Source organism: Heterocephalus glaber, unplaced genomic scaffold, assembly GCF_053883595.1.
Source record: "Heterocephalus glaber isolate CG9 unplaced genomic scaffold, H.glaber_assembly_v1.0 deba00001610, whole genome shotgun sequence".
NCBI classification, from domain to species: Eukaryota; Metazoa; Chordata; class Mammalia; order Rodentia; family Bathyergidae; genus Heterocephalus; species Heterocephalus glaber.
The window spans coordinates 4992028-5011051 of NW_028258381.1; the positions used below are offsets into that span (position 1 = coordinate 4992028).

At 33.2% G+C, this 19024-nt stretch overlaps 1 protein-coding gene across 2 annotated transcripts in view; it reads right to left on the reverse strand.

Annotated features, from left to right (window-relative positions):
* The window catches only part of Col21a1 (collagen type XXI alpha 1 chain), a 246373-nt gene that overhangs the window by 118198 nt on the left and 109151 nt on the right, over positions 1–19024 (reverse strand). For both annotated transcript variants that reach the window (XM_087196008.1, XM_087196007.1), the window contains exons 2-3: positions 15457–15581; positions 12216–12767 (exon numbers count right to left, since the gene is read on the reverse strand). In XM_087196008.1, the coding sequence (XP_087052134.1) occupies positions 12216–12767; positions 15457–15544 (640 nt within the window). In that variant the 5' untranslated portion in view covers positions 15545–15581. The remainder of the gene's footprint in view (positions 1–12215; positions 12768–15456; positions 15582–19024) is intronic.

The following is a 19024-nucleotide window of genomic DNA, read 5'->3' on the forward strand; positions in this document are numbered from 1 at the left end:
GTTATACGGCTTCTTCAAAGAAGCTACGGCTAAAGGTGCTAAGTTGAGCCAAAATCAGGCCTGATTTCTGTCCTCTGGCCTTCTTAAGTAGGAATATCATACACTCATTAAAATATACAAATTTCCTGTATCATTCAAAAGTCAGAAGTCACTCAAGCAATTTTCTAGAGCTTGTTCTTTGGCTACTTACAACTGTGCAAAGCAAGTTCGACATACCTAATCAAAATGTGAAACACAGTAATTTCAGCCAAAATAGTTGGAAGCCCCTAAAGGTACCTAAGGAAGGTATCTTTCAGGGTTCAAGGGAGCAAGACCAAATTACATTTTTCTCTCCCTCCTCATTCTGTTCCACCAAACCTATACCTGGTTGACTCGAGAAAGGAATAGAAAAGTGACATCTGGATGATGATGTGTTAGGAAGTTCCAGCCAATTCCAGAAGAACCAATTTAATTATGATATACAAAACAAAATACCTTTATGATAGGTAGAATGTACATCTGATGCTCTGGCTTTTCAGAGAATTGCCTGAGGGAATAGTAACTATCTAAGAGCACTGACTCAGGGCGCTAATATGGAACCAGAAAAATTTAGATGATTAGGATGGTTAGTGGTGACTGAGAACAAAAGATGCCTGGAGTGATTTGAGGCTGCAGAACCAGAAAAGTTGTAGTACCACAGATAAATGCCAGATAGGGCAAAAGAGTACAAGTTTTTGAAAAAAAAATTCTAGTTGAGAAATTGCATGGACAAACCAGTCCCAACAAATTAGGAGAACCACATGAGAGGATCATTTGAGTCCAAGAGCAGCCTAGGCAACTTAAGAAGAATGCATCTCAAAAAGAAATTTTAAAATTGCATGTACAGGTTCAGAGATGCTGCATTCCACACTCACAAAAAAAGTTTCAGAGGCCTTTCAAATCTCTAGCTGGCTGATTGTGGTTCTCTTCCTGTACAAAAACATTCTATGAAGAATGAGGAGGTGACTGTTTTTCCCAAATATTTGAATCCTAAAATAAAGCTAAAAACTAAAAATACCCATAGAAATAAGGAGCCATGGCACAATCAAAGGGACAAGGTAAATTTCTGGATACCAACACTTAAGTAATGGAAGTATAGAAATTACAACATAAAGAACTCCGAATAACTACTTATAAAGATGCCATATGAGCTGAAAAAAATAATGCATGAACAAAATATCACTGAAAAGAAAGAAAATATAAAGAGGAATCACACAATATAGTGAAGTTGAAGATAACTATAACTGTAGTAAAAAATCACTAGAGGGATTCAACAACAAACTTTATGAAAAAGAAAAAGAATCCACAAATCTAAGGACAGGTCACTTGAAATCATCTAGTCAATAGAATTAAAAAATGAGAAAAATTGAAGAAAGCTTTAAGGGCTTATAGGACACTATTGAGCAGACAAATAAAGCATTCAGGAGAATGAGAAAGATACAGATACAGAAACAGATACAGATAGTTTAGTATAATCACTAATGCCTGAAAACTTTCCAAATTTGGTCAAGAAAAATGGATATCCAGATTCAAGAAACCAAATGAGCTCCAGCTAAAGTAAATCCAGAAGTGTCTACACTAAAACACATTATAATTAAATTATCAAATTCAGTGACAAAGGGAGAATTTATAATGCAGTAGAATTCTCACATAAAATTTCTCACATAAAGAACTTCTGTGAACCTATTATTGGATATCTCAATGGAAACTTTATAGATCAAAAGAGAGAGAAAGCAATGTATTGAAAACCTTGAAAAACAAAAGAAAAAAGAAAAGCTGCCAACCAATAATATTATACCCAGACAATTTATACTTAAACAATGGAAGAGAAAAAATATTATTCTAGTTAAGCAAAAGCTGTGGGTGTTTGAAACCACTATGCCTACATTACAAGAAAAATTAAGTCAATCCTTGTAGCTGAAATGAAAAGATGCTAAACAGTAACACAATTGCATAAAATATAAAACTTATTGGTAAAGGTAAATACAGAGACAAACATAGAATACTGAATGGTGATACACAAGTCCCGCTTTTAATTTTGGTATAGAAATCAAAAGATATAATAAAAATAGCAATAATTATAAAACATGTTGATGGATATACAATATGAGATGTAATTTGTGACATTAATATGTGGGAGAATAAATGTATATAAAGATATTTTATGTAATTAAAGATGAGTTTTTATCAACTTAAATATATCATTATAATTAGTGCTATTTTATATTACTCCTATGGTAAACAAAAGAAAAATACACAAAAATTAAAAAGTAATTAAAGTATATCATTATGAAATATCAATAAACAACGGAAAACAAGATAGAAAAAAATACTATAAAATTTGCCGAAAATAATTGACGAAGTAACAATAGCAATACTTTTCTATTAGTAATCAATTTAAATGTAAATGGGTTTAACTTCCTAATCAAAATGTAGAGAGAGGAGGGATGGATAAAAAGAAATAAGACCTAATTATATCCTGCCTGCCTACAAAAGACATATTTTAAAGTGAAAGAAGTGCACACACACACGCTGACAGTGAAGAGACAGAAAAAGATTTTCTATGCAAATAGTAATCAAAGAGAGCTGCTTATATTTAGTTATAACAATATATTTATTACTTATGTAGAATAAACTTTAAGTCCAAAACTCAGAATAAGCAAAACATATTATGTAATGATAAATCAATTCATGAGAAAAATATAACCATCATAGCATCCAATATATGAAGCAAATATTTATCAAACTGAAGGGAAAAATAGAAATACACAAATTGGCAGGTTTCAATATTCTACTTTCAATAATGATTATTAGAACTTCCAAAGAGATTAGCAATAAAGAAATAAAATAGTTGAACAACATTGTAGAACAAAGGAACCTAAGAGATATTTACAGGACATTCTATTCAGCAGCAGCAGAGCATACATTTTTTTTTTTTCAAATACACATGAAACATGGTTCAGGTGAGATCACATAATAGATCACAAAACAAGTTTCAAATTTATAAGAGTGAACACATGCCAATATTTTTTCCATCAAGAATGGAATGAAACTGTAAATTAATAGCAGACAGAAAACTAAAAAATTCAATATATGTGAAAATTCTTGAACAATCTTTATGCCAAAGAAGAAATCAAAGAAAAATTAGAACTATTTAGAGACAAATGAAAAAATTATACTAAAACTTACCAATAGTACCATAATAGTACTAAGGAGCAAGTTATAGTGATAAATGTCTATAATATTTTTATTAAAAATAATTTAAACATGAACCTAATTTATACCTCAACAATCTAGTAAAAGAAAAATACATCTAAAGTTAGCTGAAGGAGTGTAATAAATTAGAGCAGAAATAAATGAAATAGAGAAAAGAAAATGTCAATGAAGCCAAAAGTTGAATTTTTTAACAAAACCAATAAAGTTGGCAAATCCCTTACTGAGATTTCCTAAGACAAAAAGAGAGATGACTCATAAAATCAGAAATGAAAAAGGGTAATTACAACTGATGCAACAGAAATAAAAAGGATAATAAGATATTACTATAAACAACTCTATAAACAAAAATGGTACAGTCTATAAAAATGAATGAAATTCTATAAAAATAAACATACCAAAACTGAATCATGAAGAAATAACATATATGAACATATTTGTGTCTAGTAGGGAGACTCATTGACTAATCAAAATTTCACATCAAAGGAAATGCCAGAATTAGATGGCTTTACTGATGAATTCTTCCCAAGAAGAATTAATCTCAATCCTTCTGAAATTCTTTGAAAAAAGTTGAAGGAGAGTAGACACTTCCAAACTTTTTGTGAGGCCAGTATTATCCTTTAAAAAGCCAGAAAAAGACATAGAAAGTACACTATAGACCAATAGTGCTGAATATATATATATATATATATATATATATATATTTAACAAAATATTAACAAACTGAATTCAACAGTACAAGAAAAGGATCAGAAACTATGATGAAGTGGGATTCATCCTTGGGATTCATCCTTGGGATTCAAGGATGGTTCAACACATGAAAATCAATCAATGTGATATAACACTTTAACAGAAAAAAGGATAAATATCACAAGAGCATCTTAATAGATGCAGTTTGACAATATTAAACATTCTTTCATGATAAACAATCTCAATAAATTAGGTATATAAGGAATGTACCTACAAGCATGTATAAAAAGTCCATAGCTACCATCATATTCAATGGTGAAAACTATTTTCTCTCTAAAATCTGAACAAGAGAAGGATGTCCAGTCTTACCATTTATATTCAAGCTAGTATTAATTAGAACAATTAGGCTTAAGCAAAAGAAATAAAAGGCATCCAAACTAAAAAAGGGAGAATTAAAATTATCTCTATTTATAGATGACACGACCTTACATGTACAAAATTCTAAACATAGATGTAGCATATTGTTTGGATCTGGAATGTCCCGCAAAAGCCCATGTGTTGACGACTTGGTTCCCAGTTGAACAATTTTTAGAGGTAGGGCTCTTCAGAAGGATTGGATCATTTAGGCTCTGATCTCATCAATGGTATAATCCATTGATAAATTCAAACTTGATAGACTACTGAAAGGTGATGAAAACTTAGCAGATGGAACCTAGTTGAAGGGAGAAGGATGATGGGGGGCAAATAGTGGGGACTATATCATGTCCCAGATGTTCAATCCTTCCATCCACCCTTTAAGCAACCCAGGGGATTAGTAAAGCCCACTTCTGAGTGAGTTTCAGCGTATGATGAGACGTGCCCTTCGAATCTGTATCTGGTTCCTCATTTCTTCCTCTCTAGTGCAGTTCCCCTGCTCTTGTTTCTAGCTGCCATGAAATAAGTAGCTTTTTTATGGCCTTTGATTGGACCCATCCAACCATGGACTAGATCCTCTGAAATTACGAGCCAAATATATATCTCTTCTTTAATTTGTAGGTGTAGGGTAATTTGTTCCAGAAAGAGAAAGGTGATTAATACAGAAAATTAGTACTGACAGTAGGGTTGCTGCTGTGACTATACCTGACCATATGATTTAGAAGACTTTAGATATGGTTTGCAGGAGAACTTTGGAAAGTTTACAGATGTAGGCTGGAGAAGGCCTAGAATGATGTAAGCAGGGTCTTATGTGAGATTTTGGTTAGAGTATAGAAGACCAGAATGGTGTCAGAAGGAATAGGACCAAGAGATGAAGGGAGGGGAGAGGTAGAGGAGGGTAAGGGGATGAAAAAAAAAAGAAACAAATTGTGTTTTATATATATGTACTAACTTCTCACAATGAATGTAATCATTATGTATGACAAACAAGTACTGATAAAAATGACAGGAAAAAAAGGAAATGGGGCCAGTGAAAGCCAGACTTAGGAGGTTTCAGTTGGGAACAAGGAATACATTAGCAATCAGATTAGAGGCCATGTGTGTGGCACTCTAGCAAAAAAAAAAAAAAAGTTGTCTACATTTTTCCCATGTTCCTAAGACTTTGCAGGACTCTAAGATTAAGCAGAGGAAATTTCAAAGCAGTTCAGTATTCAGATGGTGCCCTGGATACTTCTTGCTTTTAGTCAGATTTATAGTGAGAATCATGGAGAAAAAGCATCAGAAAACTTTGATAAACTTAAATTTTGGACCAAAGGAGCCATGTGTAAAATTGGGGCCAAAAAAGTTGTGCTTGCTGAAGAGACTAACCCCATTAAAATACACCTAGTACTTTGTAAAGAGACAAGAAGAAAGACGCCTTGAAGACATCTTAAGAATCAGCAAGAAGCCACTATGGCAAGCTCAAGGGTGCAAAAGTGTAAACTTTTCCTTATGAAGAGGACCTAGGACCCCTGCTTGAAAAGTCTTAGGAAATTATTTCCCCAGGATTCACTTCACTATACCCAACTGTCTAGGTACTCAGAGGCCACTGCAGTGATGGTCCAAGGGGCCTTGACTACTTGCTCAGGAATGCAGAATGCAAGAGCTGTGATTTCCTGGAATCTTCCACATAGATTTCAGAGGTAGGCCTGTGGAGCTGGACAATGTGCTCCTGAGAGGGTGATTTGTGAAATTGTTAAAGTGAAGCTGAAGGTAAGGTGGAGACTTCCCAGAAACTGGACAAGCTAGTAACATGTAACATCAGCAGAAAAAATGATACAGGCAGACAGTGAAGCTAATCCAAATTGAGGCCATGTAGGCTGCAACCTGCAAGGCTTTAGGGGCAGGGCTGCACATTCCCTTTGGAGCTTACCTTTGGAGCTTCATGTGGTGGACGTGAAGCTATAGGATTTAATGTTTGCCTTGCTGGGTTTTAGTTTTAGGCTTGTTTTGGTCCTATTCTTTCCTATCCCCCATTCCTGCCTTTTGGAATGGGTATATTTACCCTGTGTATTATACCTTGTGACTATGTAGTTTTTATTTTTACCCAGATTTATAGCTAAGAACTTGTCTTGAGTCTTAGAGGAGACTTTGATTTGGACTTTTTGACATTGTTGGAAATACTGAGACTTTGGAGAAGGGATTGTTGTGTTTTGGTTTTATGTGGGACAGTTATATCAAGCAGAATTATAATCTTATGTTTATTTGGAGATTAAATATGGCTTAAGGGGATATGTTTAGGAATAAATTGACAAGAAGTGGAATGTGAGAGTTAAGTTAGATTGTCAACTTGGTTGTCTTGGAATGTACCTAAGGAATTAGGAAAGCACACTTCAGGGTATGTCTGGGTAGATGATAAAAGTGTGACCTTCGAATCTATATCTAGTCACTTGTCCCTTCCTCTCTGGTACTGTTGCCCTGCTCTGCTTTCTGACCACCACAATATAAGCAGCTTTGTTATGTCATATTCTTCCACCTTGGTGATCGTTCCTCGGAACCATCCAACCATGAAGTGAAGCATCTGATATCATGAGCCAAGTGTACACCTCCTTCCTTACATTGTAAGTGTTAGGTAATTTGTCCCAGAAATGTAAAAACTGACTAATACACTTGCTTCTTCCCAGTGGTCATGAGGTGAGCAGCTTTGGTCTATCATGCCCATCAATGATGATGTCCCACTTTGTCTCAGGTCCAAAGCAATGGAGTCAACTGACCATGGATGGAAACCTCTGAAACCATCAATAAAAATAAACCTTTCTTCCTTTAATTTGTTTATGTCAGATAGTTTCTCATAATGATGGAAAGGTGACTAACATACATATGACCTAACACACATAACACACATATCCCACTTTTAGGAAAAAATATATATAGTGTCATTTTTATCAGCATATCTAATAAATATTTATATGTCTCTTTTTTGCTGAGCTAGTCACAATACTAAGCTACAGAATCAACCTAGTTTCCTATCAATGGATGAATGAACTTTTAAAATGTGGCATATACACACAATTGAATATTATATGACCATAAAAAGATTGATATCTCTCATTGCAGCAGAATGATTGGATCCTTGAGACATTATTGTAAGTGAAATAAATCAGAGACAGAAACATATACTATGTAATCTCTCTCATGTGTGAATGTTTTAAAAAGTAGATTGGAATGTATAATAGTGATTAGTAGAGGTTGGAAAGGGTGAAGAGAAGGGAGAGTAGAAGAGCTTCGGTAATAAGTACCATAACACAGATGCAATGAGTTCCCATTTTCTACAGCATAAGAGAGGGACTAAGTTCACAATAATTTATTCCATATTTTGTGAATAACCAGAAGATGGGAGCTCAATGGTTCCAAGCACAAAATAATGATAAGAAGTTAGAAACATGAATTATCCTTATTCCACCACCATAACCAGTATAAAAAAAAAAACCAATCACATTAACAACAGGAAGAAAAAGTAAAATACTTAACAATCAACTTAGCTAAGGGATTCAAAGAATTAGACACTGAAAATTATAAAGCACTGCTGAAATGAAATGAAGACAAAAATAAATGGAAAAATCTCATGTTTATAGATTAAAAGACTTCTTTTTAGAATGTTCCCACTACCCAAAGCTTTCTACATATTCAATGCAATCATTACAAAAATACTAATTTTTGTAGAAATAGAAAAAAACTTTAAAATTCATATGGGACCATAAAGGACCACAAATACCCCAAATACATTGAGAGAGAGGAAAAAAAAACAACACCAAAGCTGGAAGCCATACTCTTTCTGACTTCATTCTCTAACAACGGTACAGTAATCAAAATAGTGTGGAGACAAAGACAGACTATAGACCAACAGAACTGAATAGGACCTAGTGGAGGGGGCATATAAATATAAATAGTCTTTAACAAGAGTGCCCAAATTATACAATGAACCAAGAATAGTGCTGGGAAAATTGGATATCCACATATTAAAGAATGAAATTGGGGGCCGGGGATTTAGCTCAGTGGTTTTGTCGCCTGCTGTGCAAGCGCAAGGACCCGAGTTCGATCCCTGGTACCAAAAAAAAAAAGAAATTGAACTATTAACTTACACAATCCCACAAAAATGAACCTGAAGCTATAAAACTGATGAAAGAAGAGAGGAAAAGCTTCATGATACTGGTCTTGTTAATGATATCCTAAACTAACACAAAAATTACAAGCACAAAAGCAAAAATACTCAAAATAGGATTAGATCATGTGAAATCTGCAAAGCAAAGGAAGCAGTGAAAAGGATGAAAAAGGAAACCTGCACAATGGGAAAATATAATTGCCATGTATCTTGTACGTGGTTAGTATCTGAACTAACTACTATAATTCAATATAAAAGGCCTCTTTTCCAATATGATCAGATGAATTGAATGGATACTTCCCTAAAGAAGACATAAAAGGCCAAGAGGTATATGAAAAATGCTTTACATCACTAATTCTCAAGTAAATAAAATCAAAACCAAGTTAGGATGGCCAGGGGAAAAAAATCAGCAAATAAGTACTGATAAGGGTCTTGAGAATTAGAAACTCTTATACACTGTTACCTGTAATGTCAGTTGATGAAATGCTATGGAAAACTGTATGAAGTTTCCTTAAAAATTACAAATAGGATTATCCCATATCTTAGACACATCCTCATTGCTGGAACAAAATACCCAACATCTACGATTTAAAGGAGAAGCTTATTTTGGCTCACTTTCTGTCCATGGTTGGCTGGCTCCAAGACAGTAAAGGCATGGAGGAAGGGTCTGATGGGGAAGAAAGTTGCTCACATCATGGCCACAAGGATAGTGAGAGAAGGGAGGAGCCAAGGAGGGAGATACACCCTTCCAGGTTCTGACCCCAGTGACCACCTCTTCTGGTCAGCCCCTACCTCCTAACAGTGAGTCAACTGATGGCCCCCATAAGACAATCATCTTCCAAAAGCCCCACTTTCGAATACATGAGGGTTTTGAGGAACACTCTAGATCAGAACCATAGTGCCACATAATACAGCAATCCCACTTCTGGACATTTATCAAAGAGAATTGAAGAAAAAAAGAATCATAAAGAAACATTTGTATTCTATATATTCAATGGAGGCTTATTCACAATAGCTAAAAGGTGCAAACAACTTAAATATCCATGGATGGATGAATGAGAAAGTGGATGAATAAAAAATGTGGTGTATAAATATTATACAATACTATTCATCCATAAAAAGAAAGCCTATCATGTGAGACAATATGACAGACCTTAAAGATATTATACTGAGTGAAATAAACCAGCCACAGAAGGACAAACATGCTGCTATTTATATATCCAAAGTGGTTAAATTCATAGAAACAGAAAGGATAGTGAGGGTATCAGTGGCTTGGAAAAGAAAGAAATGAGAATTGCTTAATTCTCCATATATTAAGATCCATCTGGATATATACCTGAAAATTGAGTTTCACTTAAATAAGATGAAAAGTTCTAAAGAACTGTATTACAACACTGTGTGTATAGTTCATGATACTGTACAATTTAATTTTGTTAATAAATTTCATGTCATACATGTTTTATGAGAGAAAGAGGAGGAGCAAAGGAAGCAGAAAAAGAAAAAGAGAAGGAAAAGTAGTAGCAGTGGTAGCAATGAAGATGATAATAATAATAAACTTTTAGGTAAATAGGTAAATAAACCATTGCCTATCACAAAAATGATGGTCTTCACACAAAGAAAATATTGGAGGTAACACTTCCAGGTAAACAGTAGGTCCATGAAAATGAAACAAATTATGAGGTCACAAACAGGAAATAATACATTCTTCACTGTAAATCAACCACAGTAGAATATAAAAATTTAAATTATTAGCAAATAATAATCTTATATATTAAGTGTTTCACAGAAGAACTTAACTATTTGTCAAAAGAGCATGTGAACTGTCAAATGATTCTAATGAAAATTATGAGTCGAGGTTTCTGTAAGATAATACATTAATTTAGTGCATTGATCATGAAAATACAGACTATAAAAAGGCAAGTACAGGCCCAGGGATTTAACTCAGGGGTTCTGCCGCCTGCCTCGCAAGCTCAAGGACCTGAGTTCGATCCCTGGTACAAAAAAAAAAAAAAAGGCAAGTACAAAAAACCGAGACATTCCATAAATATAACTTCAAAAACTACATTTTAAAAGATGACTATTCAAGAAGCACATATGTGAGCAGAGTAAACACAAACATTACGTCCTTTCTTTGAGTGTAAAGAAATATTTGGCAAAATTTCAGCTTTTTAACAAATTGTACATTTCAGCTTACAGAACATTTTTAGCCTTTTAAGTACAACTACTCTTTCATGTGTAATTAAATTTTTTTTAAAAGAATGCATTTACTGGGCCAGGGATTTAGCTCAGTGGTTTTGCCACCTGCCTCACAAACAGAAGGTCCCGAGTTTGATCCCCGGTACCAAAAAAAAAAAAAAGAATGCATTTACCAAAATATATATCTATCAAATATATTTCTGAAACAAATACCAAACAGATATATTTTGTCAGTTATATGTATACTTTAGAACAAAATGCCTAAGTGAAACTCTTCCAGGAAAATTTTATTTTAGAATGAAATATATTTGGCTTTGAAATAAAGAAATTCTAACTAATCTGCCAGCTTATGAAAAAATTAACCTCTCTGACCTGTTGAAGATGATGATAGTTAACTCAGTGGTACTATTTCAAACTCATTAAAAACATGGTGATGACCATATATACTTGTTATGGTGCTCTGTGATAATGTTTGGTTAAGAGAGATGCTTGAATTTCTGTATTTCTTAGATAAGAATTGCAGAGAAAATCTTTAAAATGTCTTTCTCTATTATTTTTGTTAAATAAAACATGAGCAAAATAGAATAATTAATATCATAATTTGCTGCCCATACAAACATATAGGAATTTTTTCATTAAATGTGAACCAACCTATTTTTGTAGTCTTTCAAGGTAAACTGGAAAATAAAAGTTTTTAAATTTTATATCAATATCATAATAACTAAATGTATATAATGTAAAGAATGAAAGATATTAATAAATTATCCTCCCCAAATAATCCAAACATAAGCATGTCTATATCCTCAAAAACATGAAGTTGGATTTTATGAAATGATACAAACATAATATAGTAGTAAGTACTTTATTATTCAAATGTTCTTTGAAAAGGGCATAAGTCTTTTTCAAGTTCAAAGTTTATCATTTCCCCAGACCTTTTAAAATGTCAGTAATATGACATTTCTGAAAAAATAAAAGGTTCTTATTCAGAATTATGTACAAGAATATTCACTATTATTTTATATAAATAAAACAGTAATAAATTAAAAGTATAAAAACCGGAAAATTATTAAATAAATTACTACAGGGGACTGTTTGTTACCTTGCTAACAGTAAAATATTATGTATGCAGTACAGTGTAAGACTATGGATTTATGTATGTAACAGTATCCTTATTTAGGCAAGTAGGTAAACTCTAAGGTTCATTAAGAAAAAAGGAAGAAAAGATTAGGATGAAAATATAGAAAAATTAATTTGCAAGAGTTATGTGATGATATGTGGTTTACATATTTTTTATTGTCTTTATTTTCCTTTCATCATAATTGAAAAGAAAATGAAATACAGCAAAAATTGTATTAAATTTTATTAGAAAGTAATTATTTTTAAAATAGTATTTATCCAGAATAAGTATTGCACAAAAATTCATGCTCACCTCAGTTCTGATATTATAAATAATTTGACATTAAATAGAACAGTGTAGCTACGTCAGTGTAACACCATAATGTAAAAAACGCAATTACTGCTTCCAAAGGATGCAAAGACTTACCTTCACAAAGCTTCTGCTTCATCACTTCCCTTATTTTGGATATTGCAATATAGTCTTCCACATAAAACACATATGTAGAGGAGGGCTTGTTAGCAATTGCTCGAAGTTCCACATCTTCTGTTTCTGAACCAACGCCAATGGCAAATAATGTTATTCCACTGTCTCTTGCTGCTTCTGCTGCATCCTTAACTTCATCTTGGGATTTCCCATCTGTAAGCACCACTGCGATCTTAGTTAGAAATCGTGAGGACTTGGCAAAAAGGTAATCAAGGGCAAACTGGATGGCCTTCCCAGTCCTTGTGTTTCCTCCCAAGTAGTGTATGGACTGCATTGCTGCCATCAAATTCTGTCCTGAATCGTAGCTTCCCAGGGGGATCTCCAACACGGGGTAGTCACTATACTGGACCACTCCAACTTGAATAAACTTTGGTCCTATATCAAAGTTGTTTGTGATATTGACAAGCCAGTTTTTCACTATTTCAAAGTTTTCTGGGCCAACACTGTAGGATCCATCTAAGATGAAAACCAAGTCTGTTGGAGCTGTACGGCAGCCTAAGCAAAAAACAAAATCACCAGAGAATATTTGTTGTGTGAAAACCAGAAAATGAAAAGTTTAAAATGCATGGATTTTCAGCTATGCACTAACATCATTGCTTACTTTAAATAATCAGTGAAATACGTTAAGTTTAATGCTAAAAAGAAGCATCTAAAACTACAAACCAATGAATGAGAAACAAAATAAAACAGATTTTCTGTCAACTCCAAGATTCAACTAGCCAATACAATTTCATACTAATGTTGTTGGTAAAACTTAAATGGAACAAGACCACAAGATCACTACATCCAAGATTAGTTTCTAAAGTGTTGGTCTCTCTTCAACCAATAATACAACAAGACATTAGCTTCAGTTAAATGAATCTTATGTTCAAGGACATAAAGCCATTTCTTTCTTGATAAGGATTTCTTGGTTTGACACAACCAGAAGATTATATAGGCAATATATCTTAAAGTCTCATTAGGATAAAAATGATAGTGCAACTTACACCTAGACAAATTATAAGTAGTTACCAAAAAAAAAGAAAAAGAAATCTCCTTAACTCTTTCTACAGTATATAAGTTTCTAAGCCTATTTATTTTTTTTTAGTATAGTATATTGTTAGCCCAATATCACATCATGCTATGAACAAGGTTCAAATGGACACAAGATTTCCCAAAATCTCACAGTCTAATAAAACAGAAAACTTGTCAGTTAGAGAAAGTGCCAAGTATTATGAAAACACTCAAGATGGGTAGCAACCTAATTGTGGAAGATTAAGGGAAGGTTTTATGAAACGCTGACTAGCAATCTCTTAGAGATGAGTATTTTAACCAAATGAAGAAGAGGATATTCAAAAGGACCAGCAAGCTCTAAGGCCCAGAGATGAAAGATAGACAAAAAAACTTTGAGAAACCCAATAGTTGGAAATGGCCAACATACTGCAGTCAGGAACTGCTGTATTTGCCTTCTTCTTTCCTAAGTTCCACATTCAATACAGCAAAAATAACTGTGGTTTATGACCCTCATGACAGATACTTTTATATTCATTTATATTCATTTTTGTTTCTAAAATGCAGCACATTTTCATTTGGTTTGAGGAGAACCATATAACTCTCAAGATGATGAGCTGGAAAAAGACGAGATGTGGAGTTAAAGTACTATGAGAACAAATATTGAGTCTTGTGATTTTGCTCATATTAATGAACTCCCTCAGGTACTGATCAGATGTCTAATTTAAAGTGAAAATAAAGATGGTTTATTTTCTGTAAATGTTTGAGAATAAGATATCATAACAATGAAGTAGGTACTAAGGAAAATACTGATTAGTGATAATTAGTATTCCTACTATTTTTGTATCTCCTTAGGGATAAATCAAGCTACCTCCCCTTTTCCCTTTCCTTGTCTTATCTTTTCTTCCTATCCTTTTCCTTCCTTTATTTATTTCTACTTAGATACCTGGGACACTGACAAGATTTAAATAAAGAGGTTCCAATTTTGTAGTTACCTTAGCTCACCCATCACAGACACCAGAAAAATAAACACTAATGTTGTGAATTTTGATAAGCCAAGAACTTACCAAAAATGACAAAACATGGATTTGTCAGAAAAATTTATGATGATTATGACATTATTCATTACTATGATGCTATATTACAAGTGATGGTGCCCTCAGAAGTGTATAAAGGATACAATTTCATGAACCTCTGCCATGGTGACTACTCTTGGTGTTCAGGGCAGGGTCAGTAGGAATGGAATTCTGCCTATGGGGAAATTTGCAAAACCAAAAGAATGCCATTCTTCTGTTAGTTTTGGAAGCCAGGCTGGTATTGAAATGTTATGCTTTAGGATTTTTATTGGGAGATACAAAAGGAGAGAAAAGTTTTATTTGCAGAGATTAACGTTGGCTCTTCCTAAATACTGACATTCATATTATCTGAACCTGGCAGTATTTGTGTGCCACCTGATTCTGTCATTGTATTTCTTACAGGGTTGTTCTTGGCTCTTCCTACATCTCTCCTGTCATAGAGCCATAGAGCATGCATTTCATTACTGTAAGGTTATCCAAGAGCAGGGGTACAAAAGCAAATATTGCCATTTATTAACTCCAAACAAAATACAAGAGACCTCTCCTTATAGAGACAAATGTTATCAAAGGAAAAGATCAGAATTAAAGATATAAAGCATAGTTCAAGTACTAATAACTGCTGTAACCAGCTGAAGGACACTAAGGAAAGCTCTTTAATTCTGCAGGTCTCTTTTTATACTGAAAATGTAGAGACAAGGGTATGTATCTTGTAGCGTGCTCTTATGCTATAAGAGAGTTATACAAACATTAAATATTATTATTTAATTAACTTATAGTCAAATAAAATTGAATTGTTGAGCCATATGTTTTAACTCTTATAGAGACCTTAGTCGATTTATACTGTTTATGTTTATGAATTTTAAAATAAAAATATAAGCAAACTTCTAAAAAGAAGTATATTATCTGCAAATGTTGGCCTGGGTAGCAGAACCACAATTATTATAGCTCTCTATCTCTAGTGCAATCTTTCTTGCAGGCAGTCAAAGAAATGGTCACCATTTCCTGAAATATCATTATGCTAATCCACTTATATAGATTTATTTATATCATTCAGTCCTGATAACCATCCTACAGGGCAGATACTTTATACGAAAAGAGACAGTGTTGATTGTTCTTACTTGATCTTATTTCCCCATCTTCAGCTAACACAGAATTCTGGAGAAGCAGAATTAAAACTATCCAAAGAAAGGTAATATGGTGAGCCATGTTTGTTTTCAATCTAATATTTTGGTTTTGGAGATTCCTAAAGAGAAAAAAAGAAAAGTTTAATATATTAGACAAATGAAGACAAATGTTCAGCCATTAATTAACCTTATGACCATCTTTAGAATTTAGATGTGTCTAAAATAGCTAAATTTTAATATATTAATGCAAGAACATAATGAGTAGAAGCTGAATAAAACCATGACATCCCTTTTAATTCATAATTGTCTTGGAAAAATGTATACCCTTTCTAAAACTGAGATTTACTCAAAATATTTTTTAGATCTTTTTCCTTTAGGTGAAGTCTGTAGAACAACATTGTTTTTAATGTCTGAATTATAGCAAACATTCTTCTTTTAAATATGGATTTGAATTTTTAAAAACGCTCAAAGGGTATCTGGTGAAAATATTTGGGAAACTGAGTGATAGAATTTAATTTAGAAAATGAGCTGTAATCAAAAAAACATTAAGAACTACTTTATTTGATTCATAAACACTTAACTATGTGATTTTATTATTATATCTTTCAGGCACCAGTCTAAGGACTTCGTTTCTGGCTCTAGTATGAAAAAGTATCATTACAACAATGAGAACATGACCAGTACACTACAAATCTGAACTCTTCTTAATCTCAGAGGAAGGAGAGCATTTAAAGACACCTAAATGAACCGAAGTCCAGAAGCTATTAACCCTTTATACATTAGTAGAGATTCATACCTATTTCCATTCCTGGTAAAATTGAATCGTGATATGAGGGAATTTGCAAAAGCATGGGAAAAATCATTCAAAGCTGGTGTGTCAAATTAGAATTGAGACTAGAATCCTAAGAAGCCCTAGCCGCAGGGAGAAAATGTCCCCACAAAGCAATTCTTCCTCAGGAGGTCATAGTAAATGTGTAGAGTGGACAAGTGGGATATAGAATGTATGGAGCAGGAGAGGACAGCATGGAGAGACCCTCTCCCACCCACCCTCCTTTGTCCAGTCAGGCAGAGATTTCCTCAGCTACTAAGCAGTGACTTGCTGAAAGTTGTGGCAGGTGCAAAAAAACTGAGAAAAGTTCCCCAAAGGCATTCCAGTCCTTTACAGTTTGGAGACCAAAACAAACAAACAAACAACAGCAACAACAAAAAACAGAAAGTCCAGCAACAATCAGAAAGTCAGTGATCCAAAAAGCTGAAAACCACACTGGCAACTTGAAAGAAATCTTCCAAGGTTCTGCCAAGATATGAGAAGCAAAAACAAACAAAAAGGATTTCTTACCAGAAAAATTCATTGAGTATAAGCAAATCCAGAGGTTATCTAAATATCAGAAGTACCAGTATCAAATAGGGTTTTAAATGTAGCTATCACAAGTATGTTCAAGGACTTAGGGAATATGAGGAACATCATTTGAAAAAATGGGGGAAGTTTCAGAAATGAGATGACAATAATTTTAAAAAAACCTCAAGGGGCTGGGGATTTAGCTGAGTGGTGCTGCCAGCTGCCTCGCAAGCACAAGGTCCCAAGTTTGATCCCCAGTACCAAAAATAAAAATAAAAATAAAAATTTTTTAAATAAATAAATGAATAAATTTAAAAACCTCAAATGCTTGCAATAAAAAATACATCAGAAAAGGACTCATGTAATGGGCTCATCTGCATACATCAAAGAAAAATATCACTGAACTTGAAGAAAAGTAAATATATATTATCCAAAAATGAAACCTAAGGAAGAAAACAAAGAGTAATAAAAGGAATAAACATCTGAAATCTATGGGACCAAATCACTGAGTCTTGATTTAGTATATAATAATTAGATTTTTCAAAGAACCAAGAGAGACTATGTAAAGGCGCAAATTTCCAATGATAAATATCATTATATTGTATACCTAAAATGTACCAATTATTAGAATGAATAATTGATAATGTAAAATGGGAAGAAAAGGTCCAAAGGGGTAGGGGTAGTGGGAGGAGCAGGGGAAAGGAAAGAAGGGAAAGGAAAAAATGATGAGAAATGGAAAAAATGGAAATAAAGTCTTTGTAAATAGGGAAGGGTGGAGGGGGTGAAGGGAGGGCTAGGAATGGGGAAAAAATAAGAACCAAGATGCATTATATAAAGATACAATTCCCAATGAGAAATGTAATTGTGTTGTATACCTACAATGTACCAATAAAAGAATTTAATACAAAAAAAATAATAATTAGATTTTTCAGATGGAAAGAAAATAATGAAAATATGCCTCAAAACACATGGTCAAGAAACTTCTGAAGTGATGAAGGCCACAAACTTTCAGATCCAAAAGGTTCAATATCCTGAACAAGATAAAATGTATATAATATCTAGGTGCATTATATTCAAAATTAAAAATTCCTAAACTTTCCAAGCTACAAGAAGACACATGGCATACAGAACACAGCAACAAGAATTTTAGAGTAATTTCAGAGTAATAAAATGATCAATCTGAAAGATACAAAAATCCTAAATATTTACACACTTAATATTAAAACTTTTGAATATGTGATACAAAAAATGAAAAATTTTAAAAAGGAAAAGAAATACACACATTCGAAATAAAATACGAGGTTCCAACACCCAGCTTTAAGGGATTATTGCATTAGACACCCCTCTTCTAGAGTATTGGTGCCCAATTGCTCACTGTACTGCTTTCCACCTAGGAGCAGCAAAATATACATTCTTTGTAATACATACAGAACAGTCACCAAAAAAGGCTATATTCTGTGTGTGAGGGGTTTCATACTCCAAAAAAGTAGAACCACACAGGTTATGTTCCTTGACCAAATGGTGTGAAATTAGGAAAATATTGGTGAGGCTAACTGAAATTTTCTTTGTAGAATGGTTTTTTAATTTTGTTTCGCACTACTGAGGATTGAACCCATGGCCTTGCAGATGCTAGGCAATTGTTCTACCTCCAAGTTACATCTCAGTCCTACAGAAATGGTTTTGAGTAAAAATTTATTTAACATATAATTAAACTAAATTCAATAAGTAGGGTTTTCTCAGATTTTTGTCCACTTTATCTTTCCAATTACTATCTTTTTAATATCTGAAGGATCTATACTGATCCTACAGATTTTCTGTAGCAAAGATTCAAAAATACTTGGAACCTAAACAACATACTTTTAAATAATCAATGAGTTATTCTAAAAATCAAAGGGGAAATTTAAAAATATTTCAAACTAAACAATAACCTTTTAAGTCAAATTTTTTATACTTTTATAATATAGCTACTTTATAGTGACCAGAAAATTTAGTATAGGAAGCATATATTAGAAAAAATCCCAAACCAATTAACCATCCACTTTGAAAAACTAGAAAAAGTTCAAAAACTTATATACAAAAGATAAAAGAATGAAAAGTCAATGGACAAAATTGTAAAATGATAAAAATAGTGTGAAAGTTAATTTTTAAATAAGTGAATATACAGATAAGCCTTAGCAAGAAAAATCAGGGAACAAAACAGAAAATATAAATTTCAGTCAATAT